General features: G+C 38.9%; 1 protein-coding gene across 3 annotated transcripts in view; it reads left to right on the forward strand.

Annotated features, from left to right (window-relative positions):
• LOC112960531 (SH3 domain-containing kinase-binding protein 1-like) overlaps positions 1-18787 on the forward strand; it is a 155518-nt gene that overhangs the window by 78143 nt on the left and 58588 nt on the right. For all 3 annotated transcript variants that reach the window (XM_026054877.1, XM_026054878.1, XM_026054879.1), the window contains exon 5: positions 12447-12522. In XM_026054877.1, the coding sequence (XP_025910662.1) occupies positions 12447-12522 (76 nt within the window). The remainder of the gene's footprint in view (positions 1-12446; positions 12523-18787) is intronic.

An 18787-nucleotide genomic window follows, 5' to 3' on the forward strand; every position in this document is an offset into this window, starting at 1 on the left:
CTGGTAGAAGAGGTATACTGTAGAGAATAATGATGTAACAGCAAGATGTGTCCTGTCCTGCTCTCCAAGCTACCCAGAGTTTTAATGAAAATCACATTTCATTGTTCGTTGTTCATTCAAGCTTTTGTTCCTGCCCACATTTCTGTCTAAGAAGTTAAAGCAGAAATTTTGCATCACATATTTTAACTACTTATTTTTTTTGAACATAGTTGAAATAACACACGTTTCTCTGGAGACTTGCACAATGCTAATGAAGATACTTCTCATCTGTGGTTTGTAGACTGCTGGTGGTCTGCTGAACACCTGGTTGTTTTAGTGCATGGAGAGCTGGATGGGACATTTGGTGCTGGCTCAGGTCATTTCTGATGCAGCTCAACAGCTGGAAACAAGAACTAAAGTAATTTTCCGTTTAAGCAGTTCTGAAGTCGCTGAAGGGATGTTTTGTAATTGCAAATGGGAGATTAGGAGTCTGTGAAACAATCTCTGTTATTATATGGCTTCCACACTATGAAGGTTTGAGACTCTTCTTTTAATGCAAAAGTATAAGTTACATGAATGTGGAGGATATAAACGGTTACACCTCAGCATAAGCATGAGTATCATCACTGGTAGAGCAGAGTGTATTCACACACTGAAACACCGAATAGAGTTAGTTATTCATTACTGGTTTAACTCTGTGGAGGAATTAAACTAAAGTCTTCATATGCACAATATTGGTCCAAGTTTGATATCTCAAATCTACAGCACTTTCTCAGAGAAACTCGGAGGCAGTTAAAGAGATTCTTTTTCAGAGTACTCGACAAAGTCTCATTAGTTCAGAGGATTGGTGGCTTGTTATGAGCACTTCATTTACAATGTTGTTTTATACATAGTCCACCCTTCAGGTTAGAAGAAATTCAAGATGTCTAAAAAGGAAACATGATTGTATATTACTGTCATGTGGATTTGTCTTTTTCATTACAGTAGCTAATTTTTAATACAGTATTTGCTTTTTAAAAATCTTTTAGATTTATAGTGGGCTTTTGGACTACTTCTGAGGGAACCACCAAAGGTGGCCAGGGAAAGCAAATTTAGATAATGCCATAAAGCGGTCCTTAGCTCTGAAGTTTCTCCAGTGCAAATTTTCTTAGTGGTCCACAAATCAGAGGAGACTGAAAAATTAGTAAGCTAACCTGGAAGAGTTTGTTGCTTTATAATTTTGAAAAATTTTCTAATTATTTTCTCCATTTATATTTGTTTCATTTTGTCTTTAACTGAAAAACTTAAAGTTTATTTGATAACTTTTGGGGAGAGAGAGGAGTTGGAGTAATCCTTTGTAGTTTCCTCTGTGCTGTCACTTTGCTTTTATGTCACCTTGCTTTATTTAGATTTACCTTCTTAAGGGTACTATATTTAATATTTCCATTTCATATGTTCAAAGACAAGTCTTCCAGGAAATGAGAAGATCCGGAGACATCTGTAGCTCGGATCAGCAGTGTGCCTGGGCTGGTATTCTGCCTCCAACCATGCTCAGTACTGGACACCTAGGGAAGAGTATGGGGACAGGGTAAACATGCAGAGAAACTTCTGCAGTGAGTGCTAACAACCTCTGGTGATTTTTAACGTGGGGACTTTATGAGCTAAGTGGTTGCTTGGTGTTTAATAACCCTAATGGATTTTTTTTCTCGGCAGTTCAGGTAGTCACTTGTTGATTGCCCATAAAATTTTTCCATCTGTAAGTTCCTGTGAAAGAGCATTTCACTCGGCTTAATCACAGGTTTGCGTGAAGGAGTGCCTCCCTTTGTTTATTTTGAATGTGACGCCTGCTAATTTCATTGATAACCCTTAATTTTTATTACTGGCGGAGATAATTAGCGAGTCCTCCCTAACCACCTTCTCAATGCCCCTCCTGTTTTTTACAGACCTCTGCTAAATCTGCACTTCCACCTTTTTTCCAGGATGAGGAATCTGTCCCATATGTTTGATCATCCTCAGTGACTTTCTCTCTTTTCCAGTTCCTGTAGAAACTGGGTAGGTTATGTGTGAGGTGGGGAAAGGAGATGAGTTGCACGCAGTGTTCTAGGTTTTGGACTTACGGATGGATTAATACAGTGCTTTGATAGCACTTTCTGATGTTCTTTGTTCTTTTCCAAAGTGTTAACAGCTATTTGTTCAAAGCCCATCATTTCTGTCTAAAGTTAGGGGAGGTTCCTCCAAATGTCTGACTTTATGCTTACCTGAATTATATTTCTGTTCTTTGTCTTTTCTGGTTCATCTGTGAATATGCGGAAAACAAAAGCCTCATTCCAGATCCCTGAGGGACTTCTCAATTCAAAAACCTAGTAACAAAATTCTGCCTTTTGTTTCCTGTCTTTTAATCAGTTACTTATCCAAGTTAAACAATCTTAAAAAGGACAAAGAGTAGACTCTTTTTATCTACCTCTCAGTCTTAGTTTTTGGTGTACATTCAAGTCACAATTTCAATCATTTTCAGGAGCCAGGAGGACCAACAACTTTATTTGTTTTTATGAAAATTGTTTTAATGAAATGTAGTGTAAATTGGGCACGCAAAGTAGAAAAGGTCTTGTTGGGCTTCCCTGTGGACAGCATTGTATTGCTGTAGCACCAGTGTTTATTGATCAGATAAGAGCTGTGTGCTGTCCTGGTTGTTAATATGTATGGACTACATGCTTAATGTATTTAAAAATAGTGTTTATCATGGGATTCTGTTGACAGAATTTAGAGGTCTACTGTGTTGATAGTCCTTAAGGCTCCCTTTGCAGTATATAAAGAAATAGGTGCTATTTGGGCTAAGAGGATCATGTCCTAAGAAGAAATCCAGGTGACTTGCATCCTATAGGGCCGTTTACCTCCAGGGATAAAAGGGAAGCCTGCTGTACCTGGCCTGTGTGTACACATCTGTTTCGTAGATGATGTTTAAGTGAGATGAGCCCCACTGTGGATAACTAGTTGTGAATAAACAACGTACAATAACTTAACATCTCAGAATAACCGGATCACATGTATTTATAACGCAACAGGAGCAGAGATCTGTGTGAAACCCTGACTTTTGAGACTTCCTAGCTTTTGAATGCCTGTTAGAAATCATATTAAATGATCATTAAAATAAGATATAACTGTGAATAACATATTAAGTAGATACAATTTAATACAAGATTAACACAGTAATACAAGATCAATTTAATTACAGCATGTAGGGCTTTCTCCTTAAAACAAAACAAAACAAAAACCTCCCCAGAATATCTACCAGAGAACTGCTTGCTCTGATCTTTGTTTCTCTGTCATTCTCTCTTTTTTTTTTTTTAATGACTCTTTACTGAAAAAAATAGGCATTTAATTACTGTTGTCAAATAAAATATGAAGAAGTAAACTCAGAACCATTAAGGAACATGGACATAGATCAATTCAGTCATCCTGGCCCTTTTTTCTCCCTTTCCTTTCTGCTGAATATAATCCTTTACAGTGATACGTCAAAGGAGTACAGACTTGTCATTTTGTCTTTATTTTGCCATGAACATTCAGGACCACATAAATCATTCCTTGTCTATCCTGATAAGAGATTTTAAGTCTTCTTTGTACTTGATTTCCAAATACTTTTTGACATAATTAAGTAAAACACCAGTAACTCTTCTCCTTAAATATTTCAGGAGTTAAAGTTATTTTGAAAAATAATATTGTTTTCAATCAAAGCAAATGTGACTATTCCTTAAGTGTTCAGAGCATTGGTTCTTCGGCTTGATTCGGTTTAAGCAGTTTAACTGGTGAGAAGAGGCAGTTTTGCTTTTCTCTTTTCAGGTGAAAAAAAGAAGTATACCAGAAGAATGAGCGTCTGAGATGAATCAGAAAACAAAGAAAAATCATGCTTTGTTCTAAAATATCCCTTATTTGGGGACCTCTGTGCTGTTTCTTTGGTTTGCTTGCTTTCCTGCTTGCTTATCTGCTTGAACTGCGGTGTCATGATGTCAGCGTATCACACACATGGCAATTTTAAGAGGCTCTGACGTTCAGTACTCTCTTTCTAGGGCACCAAGTGAATTGAATGCAGTGTAATATAATCACAACCTGTTTACCACTCTCTGAAATGAAAATTAGAGTGTTGTAGTAGGAGGTAGACTAAGCTGCTATTTTTGTGTGCATTTCTTTCTTTTGCATTCAAGAAATGAACTCCGTATTTGAGAAAAATGTATTCATTTCTCTGTGAACACCAGAGGACACTTTTTTCCCCCAGATACCTTTAGTTTTTTGCATCTGTATCCTAATTCCAAAAACCTTTAATAATAGAGCAGGATAAATATATATATACTGACTGACTTCTTGAATGTTGCTTTCCTCTAAAATAGTGCTGGAAGTAGGCAGTCCCCAGAAGGGGTTGACATTCATGCACAGTTATGGGGCCTCTACCTCCTCGCTGTTGACTATTGACTTCAGCTAACTTGTCTGCTTTGTCCAAAACTATTAATTGTGGCAAGAGGCATGCTGCCCGCTGAAATTACATAAGTTTCCAAGGAGATTTGATGGGATGAAGGCTTTGCTTTTTGCTTCGGTAAGGCCTGGATTTTATTTGGAGGGACATCTTTTATTTAGAGGTGTATTGACTTTCTCCAGGCAAAGAAGAACTAAGGAGCCAGTGGTTCATATGCCTGTCACAGTACCTAAATACAGGGTTTTACAACCTTGCTGTAGAAGGGTAAAACCTTTCACAAGTAAAACCTTTTTGGAAATAAATCTTTTTCTTTTTTTTATTTCATAACACAGATACACTTGAGATAGGTAAGTAGAGCCGTGTTTTTGTCCATCTCCTGAACTGATGTAGTATGGACCTGATTTGGAAAAAATGTAGTTAAGTCTGCTGGAGTATGTGCAGAATGTGAAAATAAACTATTTTTAGATTGTCCAGTAGAAGGTAATATAGCTTGACTGGAAGAAACTATAATATAAAATTTAAAAATATTTTGCTCGGTTTGCTTTCTGCATTCTGTGAAATATTTGCCAAGCCTCCTGCTAATAAACTTCTTCAGATGTATGCCATGTTGTATCCTGTGGTCAGGGCGCCCATTCTTTATGAAAGTATCATCTGGTATGTATAGCTGTGTACCTGAGTGTCATTTACACTTCACCTTCTGAATGATATAAAGGTCAGCACCATTGCATCCTTTCTTTAGATTGTCCTGACCATGGGCAACATGTAGTTTGCTGGCCCCACGGCTGTATTAAAATGCACCCTGAGATGCTCACCATGCTTTCACGATGAGCTTAAGCTGGCATAAATGAGCCTGGCAACTAAAAGTTGCACCTTACCCCTCCGACCATAAATTTTCCCGCCTCTGTTCTGACCCCGGTGTTTGTGCAACTGTTTAGTGAAGCAGGTCAGCATTAAAACTCTTGTTCTTTTTTCCCCACTCTGCATTAGTTTTACCTTGGACCAGTTCCCTGCTTGCCCTGCAGACGTGCTAACGCCAGGGCGGAGGGAGGAATCGGCAGCCCGGGGTGGTCCCTGGGGCTAGACTGCCTTCTCCTGGGTTGTTCTCTCCCTCTTGCTCACGGGTATTATGAGCTACGTTGCATCCTGTCTCGCCGTTCGTAGTCAGAGTAAACTAGGAAGAGGAGAGTAAAAAGGATTTTGCTTGCCTGTGCTTGTGACAGTCTGGTTGTAATTGAGGACTTGATGAGCACTTGCTTCCTGTCCCATTCATTCACCTAAGCTAATTTTAAGGAAATTACCCTGCGTCATGACTGGAATTTCCTCATACACGATGTCAATAGAAATGCGTGCAGGTTGGGCAACTAGGGATCTCTGTGCTAGCCGTGCGTACATTGGGTGGATTATGCCTATCTAGTTGGTATTTAAAAAAGAATAATAATCACAGGTCAGGAGCATCTACAATGGTATTTCTACCAAAGCAGAGCTGAGCAGTAGCCTGGACAGAGGTACAGAAGAAGCTATTTAGGTGAATGGGCAGTCAAACATGCAGGCAGGTGCTTAATCCCACTTTCTTTAAAGAATTTTTATTTACTCTCTACAATGTTCTTAAAATTCCCATCCCCCTCTTTGAAGTGCTGTGTGGTGACCCTCTGGGAAAACTGTTAACTCTGTCCTTTTAGGAAACCCCAGGAGAGTAACACTTGGTCAGACTGTCACAGAAGGTACTTCATGTGGAGCACAGTGTTGGTATCGTGGGAAAAACTGAGATCCTGGACATTTTTCTTATTTCACACGTCTCTGTCAGAGTAAGAACATTTTGACATCTGAAAGCCTTTGGGGTTTTTGTAAATAGGTTCTTTCAATTTTTTTGAACTTAAGGTAGTCCAGGTAGCATAGATAAAAGACTTGATAATGTCCCTTAAGTACTTGAAGCATGTTAGCAAAAGTAAATTAATTTGGCTCCCCCTTCAAAATATCAGCATTAGACATAGCCAGGGAGAGGCTTGTTTATGCTTCTGTTCATCTGTAGCTGGAAGAAGCTAGCGACGATTTCTGCTTCTTTATGAAAAAATGCTCTCGGTTACAAAAATTGAGTATCAGAAATGTATTAAAGAATAAAGCTTTTGTGTTCTCTTACCAATAGTAGCCTTGGATTGTACTTAAAGCTGTATTTAAAAGAAATTCTGTGCATGTAAACAAAGTTCAAAAATAGTAGTTGAATGTTGAAAGGAAGTGTCGTGGTCAAAGAAACGCTGTATTTTTTTCCCCTTACCTAGTCACGAAGGTATTTTGAAATTCTAAAAGTTCTCAAGATGCATCACTATCTTCTCTTCCTCTATGTCATCAGTGCATTTAATTATATTTTCACTGTTCAAGTTGACAAATAATGATATGCCTAGAAGAATAAAAAGGTTAGCGTTTCCAGCTCACACAGCCTTTTTTTATGAATCCTTCGATGTCTGGTGTCTTCCTTAAGAATATCTTTATGGAGTTATATTCTCAAATAGCAATTACAAAATATTTCATCTAGAATAAATACTTCAATACACTTTCCAAAGTAAATCCTGATGCTGAGTAAATCCTTTTTTCCTTATTCCTGAGTAAACAAACTGATGCTTGGAGAAGCTTATATTTATTAAAGGAAAGTGAAAGGAAAAATTTGTTCCTTTAGTGCAAAGAAGTATAACAATCTTCTTTCTTGACCTAGTTAGTTCACAAGTGACAATTTAATTTGAATTTCCAAATCAGATGTTCTAGAGATGCAGGAACCGAATGACAAAAGTAAACAGGCAAGTCAGTGTTCAACCACAACAACAAACCCTTAAATATAATTAAACAATATCCTGAAGAAGCAAACTTGAGCACAGGTGTACTTTTTCTCCTCTGATCAAGGTTGAATTGTTGTAGGGGAGGTCAGTAGTGCCCTCAAGTGAGAAGAACTCATTTGTAGATTGCCCATTACATGCTCTGCTTCTCTTGTGTTAATTCTGTGTTGTCACAGGGATTGCAGTTGAGCCAAAATACATAATTGAAGGGAAATGAGACTGTTTTGATTATACTATGACCTCATCCAAGAGACTCTGTGTGCCACCTCTACTGTTTTTGTAATCACTGTTAATTCAGTATCACAGGAAGCTGGTCTGCAGAGATAGGGATTTCCAGTGTACCAAAGTGCCATCAAGACCTCTTCTGTTAACAGAACTTGTTATTTAATGCTAGACTGTCTTTTCATTGGCTTCRTAAAACCAGTCATTAAGACTGGCAGGTTGCTGCTGAATCCTTCTCATTCCTCTGAATATCTGTATGCCAAATCATGGTCATTATTCATACTTTGATCAGCTGGTTTTGCTGCAAGAAGGCGCTCTTTCTCCTTTCATCTTTAGATTTACTTGTCAGGCGATTAGGGGGATTTGTGTCTGACAGCTATACAATCTAATGATACTTGTCTTGCACCAACAGTGAGATCAAGATTCTTTTTGTTTCGTTGATGTGTCCTGGTGTGTGTTGGGAGTCACCTGGGGCTTGCAGTCGGGAAATCTGGACTCTCTTTCCACCACGTCTCCTGTGTGACAGGAGATGAACAAGTCCCTTAGCTTGATACCTGTAGAGTAATGTAGGTAGAACGGTGCTGAGTGCTCCCATGAGAGTTACAGTCACCACGCACTCAGGTGGGGGTGGAGGGAACTGAAACTGTACCCTTCAGGAGTGTGTCTGAACCACTAGGCTAGAGATACCAGGGCTGAGTGGAATAAGCTATACTTCTTGTTGGTGCTGGACCACTCTGTAGCCAAGAATTCAAGATATACAGGGCCAAAGATAAAACGGAGAAGTTAGCCTGACTCTGCAACCTGGTGACTAGGACACTGCTAGGAGAGGTTCAATATGGGCCTTCTGGTTCATGTTGCTTTTGACTTTTTATTGCAAACATTATTGATAAAGTGATAGCTTTTAAAGGGAATTAGATAAATAGGAAGAGAGTTCAGGCTGGGAGGTGGCAGACGATGTTGGTGTTATTGAGGAGTCTGCTCTTAGATTTTTGGGTGCCTAAACTCCCCCAAAGTTCTTCAAGTTCTAAATTTTATCTTCTATCTATATCCCAAAGGGATAAGAGCTGCTTGCTTCTTGGGAATGTTAATTAATGTTTGCCTTATACTCAGAAATCCTTCCTCTACCAGCCTGGTAGGTAGGAATGAATCTGGGGAAAGGACTAAACAATGTGAAAGCTGACATTGTGTATCATTATTTTGCAGCATAGATCAATGTGTCTAGAAGGACTTAGAGGACGTTTTTCTGAAACAGAATTGAAATAGAATTGACCACCTTCTAATGTAAAGGAAAAATGGAGGAGAAAAGATTAATATTTAAGCATATTTATACAATAAATATTTTATTAACATTATATTCATATATTTTAATATTATTAATATACTATATTAAGATCTTCAGCTCAACCTTCTTGAAGTGTTCCTTGCTCCCATGTTCACCTGCATACCCAACTCTCTTATTTAGAAGTGAAGGAGATTTTGATAAATTATGCTGGAGAAGGCATTCAACTGGAGAAGGAACCAAAATGCCCTATAGTGAACTAGTCCCCAAAAAGAAAAGTCTCTATCATAGAGATGTGTGTAGGATCAGCAAGAATTAAAGTTGGGTTTGCTTGGTTTTCCTATGCACTGGTAAATTTGGTGTATATTTGAACTGTATGGGAATATGAGTGATGCAGAGCAGTTGGAGAGCCAGAAGCAAAACTTCTGGCTCATATGGGATGTCTGTCTCCTGTGTCCTTTTTCTTGTTAGATAAGTTGGTAGCTGTGAAAATAGTATTTGACTTGGGACTCGCAGGACACAGGTCTTTGGTATATTTGAGGTTTTATTCCGTTAAAGCCAAACTGTCAGACTTCGTCAGAACACAGAGGATTCAGTGTGCCTTAGGGTGAAGAAAGGTTTATCTTATTTGTTTCTTAATGAACAGATCAGTAGTAGATTACGTTTCATGAAGATGTTTTCAAAAGGGAAGTGGAAACAAATGTTTTCCACACAAATGTATGGATTAGTATAGAACATATTTTAGAAAAAAAATCTCCTAGTTCACTGGAAGACTAAAATCTTGACAAGGAGAGTCCACCCAAAGCCAGATTTGCATGGTTTATCTATTTTTGCTTTTTTTTTCCTTGTCAGTAGTGCTTCTGTCACCCCTGTGAATCCTTGGGTGCAATCCCCTTGTGATTAAAGTATACTAATTCCACTTGTCTTCTCCTCCCTCTGCTGCCCTCCTCCCTTCTGAAGCACCTAACACTGAACCCAGGTCTCCCTCCTCACTGGAGAAGAGACTGCACAACCCTCCTGAAAATAAGCTGTGACTTTCATGTCCTCCTAATGGGTATAAACATTCCTTCCTCTCCCTTTCCTGAATTCTGGGACAACTTTGCTTTTCTTGAATGATTTTTGGGTCCAGAACTTATAGGTCACTGTGATCTTTCAGAATCTTTTCTCCACATGTTCCACAGTTCAGTGTTGCTCTTCTGTCATTAGACCCATCGGGAATCCAGTTCCTCTCTTCTTTGCTCAGGCTGTTTCTGTCTGTCCCTTGTGCCAAAGAAGTCATGTCTTCAGCCAGTGCACTCCCTTTTTACCTCCTCTCCTGAGCAAACCGCAACTCATGCAAAGACTGCTTTCCTGCCTGTCTCCTAGCTCCTGACAGAAGAACGGTGTTGTTTGCATGGTAGTCTCTTTTTTGGTCCAAAGGAGTCAGTTGGTTCTTCGTTCCGACTTATCACCTGCATAGGCATTTTGTCTGAACAGGCAGGTGAATGAATGTTTTCAAGCATTGCACTCACATCTACATCTCTAAATTAAGAAGTCCCAAGTTTTCTTTCACGTTGCAGCATGCCCTTCCCACTAGAATGCAGTAGTTTCTTTCTCTTTGTCCATGATTCTTTTACTGTGATTTTTGCTTGTTAAATTTTAGTTTGTTGCAGTTTTACCTGGGTTTTAGTTTTATGACATAAGAACAATGATTCACCTGTGATAAAACAGTTACCAGATGCTTTCCTTTCCTCTTCCTTTCATTAATTGTTCTAGAATAACAATTTCATCATTAGCAAACATTTCATCAAATGGAAACATTTGGGTGTTCCTTTAGTATGAATTTCTTTCTGAGTTAATTCCAATGAAGTTTAGAATATGTGCTCTCATCATTTTCCAAACCATTTTATGGAACCAAGCTTTGAATAATGGTGTGAACAAGCATATACTGAGACGTGCAGCCATCCTGAACTGTGCTCGTTGCTGCTGAACCAAAAGTCGCCTTTCCATCCTTGCTTTCATCCTAGACTCATTTATCTGTGTGACTGTCCAGCTCCTTCAGATTCCTCATACATCTCTTCCAGTGCAGTTTTCACTGCTTTCCAGCTAGATCTCAGAGTCAGCGTATCATCCTCATCCTTCTTGACTTTAAGCTGGCTTCAGTACAGCCACATCATGCTCTTCTCTTCAGTCTTGTCGTCTCCTGATTTGCAGGAGTCTGTCATCTCCTGTTGTCCTGTTATCTCCATAATTGCCGGTTCAGATAATGCTTCTTGTCTCCTCTCACTCCCATCTCAAAAAAAAAAAAAAAAAAAAAAAAAAGATGGGAGGTTTCTGTGTAGAGTTTTGCTCTTGATCTCTCTTCCCCAGCAGTTCACAAGCTCAGCGTTTTAAGTGGATTTACAAGCTCAGCAGAGGTTCAGTTGTTTCTGCTGCGCTCTAGGAGTTCAGTTGCAGCAGGACACATTTGGGTTTTGCAGTTTTTAGTTTGTTGTACTCATCAGCACAAATTTGATGGTTGCCTTATGCACAACTTGCAAAACTACCTCTGTTCCGGATGTGCCTCCTGTTGCCAGCCTCAAATTCCAGCATGTGATTTTTTTTTATTATTATTTATTTATTTATTACTCCTTTCCCTAGATGCATTCAGGCACAGTTAGTGTACAGAATGGCTAATGTGGGGCTCTTTGTATTCTTCGCAGACCCTCAAATTTTTCAGCTCCTTAAACTCCTGTACTGGTATCGCTTGTCATATTGACCAGTGTTTTCCTCATAGTCTCCAAGAGGTCCTTATTGCCTTCAGCACTAATCTTAGCTTTCTTGCCTCTTAGCTTTTACTTAAAAGGTCACTGGAGTATGAACCAACTTTTTGTGGTGTTTATACATAGTTTAACCAGAAAAGGATGTTGATCTATAGCTACAGCTCTTAAGTACTTGTATATGTATAATCAAGTAATAATTACTTGTGTCCTCAGCTGCAAGTGGTTGTGATTCTTGAGAGACAGCTTTCTTGGTAGGGAGAAAAGTGAGGGAGAGAGGGGCTAGCATGCCTGTAGTTATTACTGAAGGTACATAAAGATGACTATCATATATTCTATTTTATTTTGTTTTGTTTTATTTATTTATTTTATTGTGGGCAGATGAATATTCATTTACTGTTCTTTCAGCTTAGCTATCTGAGGCTGATGATGGTTTATTTGTAATACTTCTCTTTAAATTATTTATTTTTGCTCAGAATGAACAGAAATGGGAAACTGACTTAAAGAGATGCTGTCTCATAAAAATCACACTCTGTCTAGAGAGACTAAAATGAATACTGCTGGTATGGAAAGAAATCAAGGAACTTTTCCCCCTCTTCTTTCAGGTTTACTTTTGGCACCAAATAGTACCTTTTTATAAGAAGTTTCATCACATACTCAATCCACAATGAAACTTTTGTGAGTCTTTCCTGAAAACGTGCTAAGGGATAAATGTTTAAAACTGTTTTAGTAACATTTTTAAAAAAAGAGAAATTGAGGATCACATTATTTTGAATCCTTTATCATTAAAAAAAAACACCAACCCCCCCACAAATAAAGCTGAGTATAGTTTAAGTTGCTTCTGTTTTTTTACTGTCCTTTTTCTACTCCTATATTTTATATTTCCATTACAATTTTTTATGTTATCCAACTTTTAACTGAACATACAAATTTTAAAGGAGAATAATTATTTTTTTCAGAGTGTTGGGAAGAAATTACCTCCAGCCACAGCAACTCAGGAGCCAACAAAAATAGAAGTGGACAGCAGAACAAAAAGTAGGTTTCACTGTTTCTTTTTCTTTGCACTTTGTGCTATTAAGCGTCTTAAAGCAAGCTGAGCATTTTTTCTTTGGTTTTGACTAAAAGAGTGTTCTGTATATCTGAAAAGCAGGAGGCAGTTAGATATATTTAGGATAAACTTTGAGTAGGCAGATGTAGACAGAATGCTTTGTTTCACAGGATCCTCAGACTTTTTTTTTGCTCTGATAATCCTACCTTGAGTGTTCTGCCACCGAAAGTCAAATTACATTACATCATCAGCTTTCAGCCTTTAGGGTACTTTAGAATTAATCAGTTGAGTAAGATACAACTTCATGCTGTAGCTTGTAGGTGCATCATAGAAAAATATCCCTGGTTTTGAGTGCCTTTTTTCCTCTTTTTTCTCTCTTTACTTAGCAGAAACAATTTGTGTGGGCGGTATAGTTTGTGTAGGAACTAAAAATTAAATAGTGGCCAAGAACTTCAGGATTTTTTTTGTTTACCTTCATGCTTAGAAGAACAAAAAGCAATAATTAAATCTCTTAGGAAGGTCTCAATTCTGTTCTGTGGAGATCTATGTAACTAGCTTGCCAAATAACTTATGTATATATTCCCTATCCTTTGTTTTTATTTCTATTTATTACAACTGAATGGTTTTGGATTTTGGTAGAAAGCAATAGGAGGGAAGATAACATAGCTGTATCTTAGCAAAGAAATTGATGACAATATAAAATTTTGAGTTTCTGAATTAAATTCTTGTCTTATCCATGTTTAAGGATGTTTTGATTTCACAGGTAAAAATTGCTCAACATCTTTATATAAAGCTGATAGAAATAAATCTCCGATTTATTCTGTTGCATAACTTTGCTCACAAAAAAGGAGTCTCATCCATCACTTTGCCACTCCACAGTTGTTTCTTTCAAGATATGTTCAGTTCAGCTTAGTTACTCAACCATTTATGTAGCTTTAAAATGGTCAGGAAACCAAGTTTCTGTTTCCCTGTAGGAGCCTGTACGAAAACTTATGAGATTTTGTCCTTATCTGTAAATCATGTTTTCCTGTGTGTTGATGCCTCTTTTTATAAACTTGCACAATTCTTCTCCTCCCTTGATGTGTTTATCCTTTCAGAGAGTTAACAGTCCGCATAACGTTTTCCCCAGGACTGAAATGCAGACAGACAGAGGAAGGGAATGATCTGGCGTAGGAGAAAAGGAGCTGTCTGAGGAGAGTGTCTGGTGAAGACAGTTTACTGCATGTTTTCAGCTCAGAGTGGCAAAAGCAGCTTAAAACAGCTTCACGAGTTCCTGTCCATTAGCTGCACCGCAGTAATTGACTTGCCGCATCCTCTTATCTTGCTCCCCTTGTGACGCAAGGCTGTTGATGGGAAGCGCTCTATTGCCCTGAGCAAGTGAGAACTTGAAATACTGAAAAATGTGTACACTGGTAACGTGGAGCCAGGCTCCTGACTTGGTGTGTTTTGGCGTAATCTTTGCCCGCCTGCAGCTTAAGCAGGTTAAGCTGACCTAAGTGCCRGTGGCATCAGAAGGGGTGATCCCATGGGCTCTCCCACCCGCAGCACTAGCCCTCGGGGCAGTAAAGCCGCGGTGGGAAACAGCTGCCTCTTTCCACATCAGCTTGTACTTCTGGCTGCCAAAGCTGCTCACTGCACCACATCCCAAGATACAGGGCGTTCGTGTTTGTTCCACATATAAAAAAATGTGAAAATTTTCTGAACAGTGACAGGAGAACTGTGCCTTCTCCACTGACACCTTTGGGTTCTGGTTGCTTCTGCTTTCACCTCTTTTAGTTATTTCCCTGGGACATGCCTTTGGATCAGCAAAACCCTCTTCTGTTGCCTTCCATTTTCCCCACCTGTGTGTGCAAACATGATTCAACATCCCAGTTGCCAGATCTGAGGAGAAGGGTGGGCTACTGATTTGTACAATATCTCCACATGCACCTCTTCAGAGTCTCTGAATTTTCCCTAAACTTTGTTACTTAGAACATTTTATTTCTGGGGCCTCAGCAGGATTTTTGGCACCTCTGTTCTTGCTTTGGAAAGAGAACCACAAATATAGCAAGGTCTGATATAATGTAAATACATGTAGTTGTCTTAGCCTTAAATGGCATCAACAGGAGGTACTTTTCAATCAGTTGAAGTTGTCCTGCATTTAAATTTAAAAACCTCTCAGTGAAAATGAAATGTACTTCAGTGTGCCTTCGTTTTTGGTATCCACTGTGAGTGAGAGGAATAATTTTGTAACAATACAGTTACTGTCTGATAGTCTGTCCGTAAAAGTATGATCTAATATTTGTCATTATAGGAAAACTTTTAAAATGCTCCATTGGAAAATGGGTATTTTCTAAAGTTGTATCATTTTTATCTCCTCTAAAATGTAGCAGTGCAACAATGTAACAGAATTTTCCACAATCCTTAGACAGCGTAACTGAATAAATCGCTATTTAACATCTTGTGTAAAGTAATTATATAACCCTAATGGGTCTGCGGTTCATTCTGAATATTTGCTCTTTGTTCTCTTACATGAGTCTCGCACGTATTTTTTTTCCTTTCAAACCACTTTGTGTAAGTAAAAATAGCAATAGCTGAGCAGCTCTCATGAGCCCTTAAGGGCTTCCAAACTAGTCTAAGGCAGAAGAAATTTCTTCAAAGTTTCATTTTTGTTATCTCCTAAAAACCTACCACAAACAAGCCTGAAAAAGTCTGAATCTAGGAAGTTTCCAGTCTCATGAAACTGATGAATGTCCAAATTGTGGCATTTAGCATTAAAGCATCATTCCACCTCAGACCTCAGCTGCTGTCACTTTAGCTCGAACTGTGTCCCTGAGGTGGTGGGGTCCAGTTGTTCTTGGGGTCTCCAGCTGCTGAGCAAAATGAACCCTGCGCCATTCTCTAAAGGAGCAGCAGGAAGAAAAAAACTCACAGATTGAGCTCAAAATGGGGAGGGGGCTCTTGGGCAGGTGATTTGGATTCCCTTGGGCCAGAGGTGTGTGCCAGGAGCAAGGGAGAGCGCACTGGCAGCGGAGGAACAGTTCTTCATCTCCCACCTGGTTCTTTCCATGCTTGATGCCGGTGTCCCCTCTTCGCAGCTGGATAAAAGCCATGGTGCCATGCAAGAGCCTGCCAAGCCAGGAATGGGCAGCCGCGGCCTCTTCCCTCTCTGCATGGGGGGCTTCAGCAAGGAGTGCTGGTTGCTGACTCTTCCCACATCTTGATTTATGAGCCTGCTTTTTTCCTGTAGCTTCCCTGCTGTGGTGGGGGAGTGGTAGACTTCTAGGGGAATTATGCTGCTGTTGAGTTTCCATCAGTCTTATGTTTCTGGGCTGGCACATGCATGCGTGTATTTCTATACCTATATCTCTGGGGTGATGATATGCACAGTCTAAGAACTGGTTTTGCTCTGCGGTAGCATATTTTTAGTTTACATGGCTTGCAGTAAAAAGGGTATTCTAGAAAATGTGTGTCATTTTTTAAGTAGCTGTGTTGGATTCTGAAATTCAGCAAAGCAAAAACATCCACCATGACTGAGAGAACTATTGCAGATTACTGAGATTGCAAAAATGGAGTATAAATAAGCAGACAACAGAAAAGCAAAAGCAATAAGCCCCAAAGTGCAGTGACCATGATAGTTAATTTCAATTACTCTATTTGCTGAATATCTGCAATTTGTATTAACCTATTACACAACAGGAATACCAAAATCCTAGCAAGCAACTAATCTTTTTGCATGGTAGTGGAAGGTATAAAGATTAGCCGAATTTGGATTAATGAGGCCCTAATTAGTTCTATTTCTAATTCTTTATTTGATGAAGTGGGGTTTTGATAGTCTGAGCCTGGTGATGTTCTGTGAAGGTATTATATTTGCGCAAACCTTTTATGCATCTTGAGTCTAACAGTTAATAATAAAACCAAATTCTGCTGAGTGTGGGTTTTGGGTTATTTTTTTCTCAGTTTTATCTTTTTGGTAACAATGATGCAATCTTTCACTGCTTAGACTTGGTAGATTTTGTTCCATTTTGGAAACATTTTATATGAGTAATAATTAAAAAGAGGAAGCTTAAGCTCAAGGGGTACTAATTCTATGCTGTTTGTTTTCTTACTTATCATTACTGTTTGTGTACATATTGGTTAGTGTATGATTTAGGCTTCATCAAGGGAGAAATAATTAAGCTTCAAAAATCAAGTATATGGGGTCACTGTTCTACTTAAAAAAATATATAAATATAATATAAATATATATATATATATATAAATAAAGTTAGAAGGGTGAATCTAGCACAGTGATTGTATTATCTGAGCCTGAGGAAGTCTTGCCGTGGAGTGGAACACAAGTTGCTTAACACAAGGAAGCAGCAGCAGATGTGAGAGGAAGAACCTGTGTTATCTTGGCCTAAGAGGAAAAGCAAATTCTAGTCACTGTCCCCCGCAAAATTTAAGCCTGAAGGTGTGTATGTCTGTGGACTGCTGTCTTGAATGTCATAGCTAATTTTAAGAGTCTGGCAGGAGAACAAATAGAAGGGGTGTCCTTTTAAAATGAACAGGACCTACTGGTATAGTAAATGGAGTTTGCTCAGTTCTAGTTTGGACAGTATAATATTTAACCAGTCTCCCAAAATACCAACAAATGAATTTACCTGATACAATATTGCAGGGCCCCAAGTCATACAGAAATTTTATACATTGAGAGCAATACTTTCCACTGAAATCGTAAACACATATTAAGCCACTGAATTCTATAGGTGAAATGCAGTATTTACAGCAGCCTAAGTAATGAAGTAGCTGTGTTCTGTAGTATTTTAGGTTGCAAGGCTATCTATCTCTTGCTGTTGTTTTCCTCTTTAAGGCACTGATTTTTTTGGCTTAAAGCTATATCAAAAAGGCCACATTTTGAACTTTGAGCATTGCAAGAAGTATTTTAACTGTCTCTACATATGTATCTTCTTTCAATGTGCAGTTCATGCAGTTCTTTATAGAGGATAGCCCCTTTCCGCTATTTAGGATGGTCCTGAGACACTTTTCCCTCACTGAAGGGTGGGCTATGACAGGCAGCTAGTCATCACTATTTTGTTCTTTGCTGATGCTTGGCCTGGGGAAGGAGAGTCGTGTTGCAGCCTGGTCAGCCCAGGCCTCCCTGGGCATCCGTCAGAGAGGCCCTGGCTCCCTTCCGCCTTCCTCCCAAAGGGCAGGGCTAGAAGACAAATGGGCAGAGACAGTGCTTATACCTGCTTCATCGTTGTACCTAGCCTAGTGAAAACAGTACAGTTCAGAAGTCACAGGATGTAGCCAAGGGCACATATTTTCAAATGTGACCATACCTAGCCCGAACCCCCTCAGTTTAGAATATGTCAGGCCACAACTTGCAAAGAAAGGCTTGCATGAGATCCAACCTGTTTGAGCTGTAAGATCTGCAGTGAGGCTTATCTGCTCATTCGGTTCCCTGACGAATGCCCTGGTGTACGGCCAGTTGTCTGCCTTTGCTTGGGAGGAGCTGTGCGTTTGCAGGGAGAGATCATCTGTGGTCTGAAAGAGTAAATTGCTTTTGAATTAATAAATGTGGACTGAAAATTTCATGAGTATCATCTTTTCCCCTCCCTTGGCCTTACGTTTCCACGATGTCTCCTCTTGGGGGTTTGAAGGGAGGTATATTTTTAAAATGTGTCTTCAGGTCAGAGAAAACTAGAGAGGCTTCTGGAAGAGCCATCTGTGATTTATGAACCTAACCTTGGATATCTAATTTAAAAAATGGTAAAGATGGGATTTGTCATCTATGGTTGGGAATAGTTAATATTTGTATCTTAGCGTGAAGGTTTAATTTGGCTTAAATCTATTTACCATGCTTGTAATAGAGTATATTATTCTGACCTTTGGTTTATTATTTTTCTCACTTGAACAAAAATCCAGCAAGTTTCAATGTGGTCTCTACTGTGCTGTGTTTCTGAATCAGTCTTGCCTTTTTTTCTCTTTTTCCTTCCTATCTGAATATAATTGCTGAAATTAAGTACTTCTATATTATCTTGCTATACTGTGCTCTGCTGAGTAAGGAAAATTTTAGTACTTAAACGTCATAGCCTATTAGACTCTTCTCTGCTTTTATTAGTCTGATTTTAAAGATTTGCATTATTTTGAGTCCTGTTGGCTTTGGTTTTGCTTCCTTAAATCATATTGCACTACCATTGCCTTCCCAAAAATTTGAAAGTTGATTTTGTCCAGCCCCTTACATTGTCCCAGATACGTTCAGGTTGTTGAGACCTTGCTCTATTGCAA

This window comes from Apteryx rowi, unplaced genomic scaffold (assembly GCF_003343035.1).
Source record: "Apteryx rowi isolate R43461 unplaced genomic scaffold, aptRow1 scaffold_972, whole genome shotgun sequence".
Taxonomy (NCBI): Eukaryota; Metazoa; Chordata; class Aves; order Apterygiformes; family Apterygidae; genus Apteryx; species Apteryx rowi.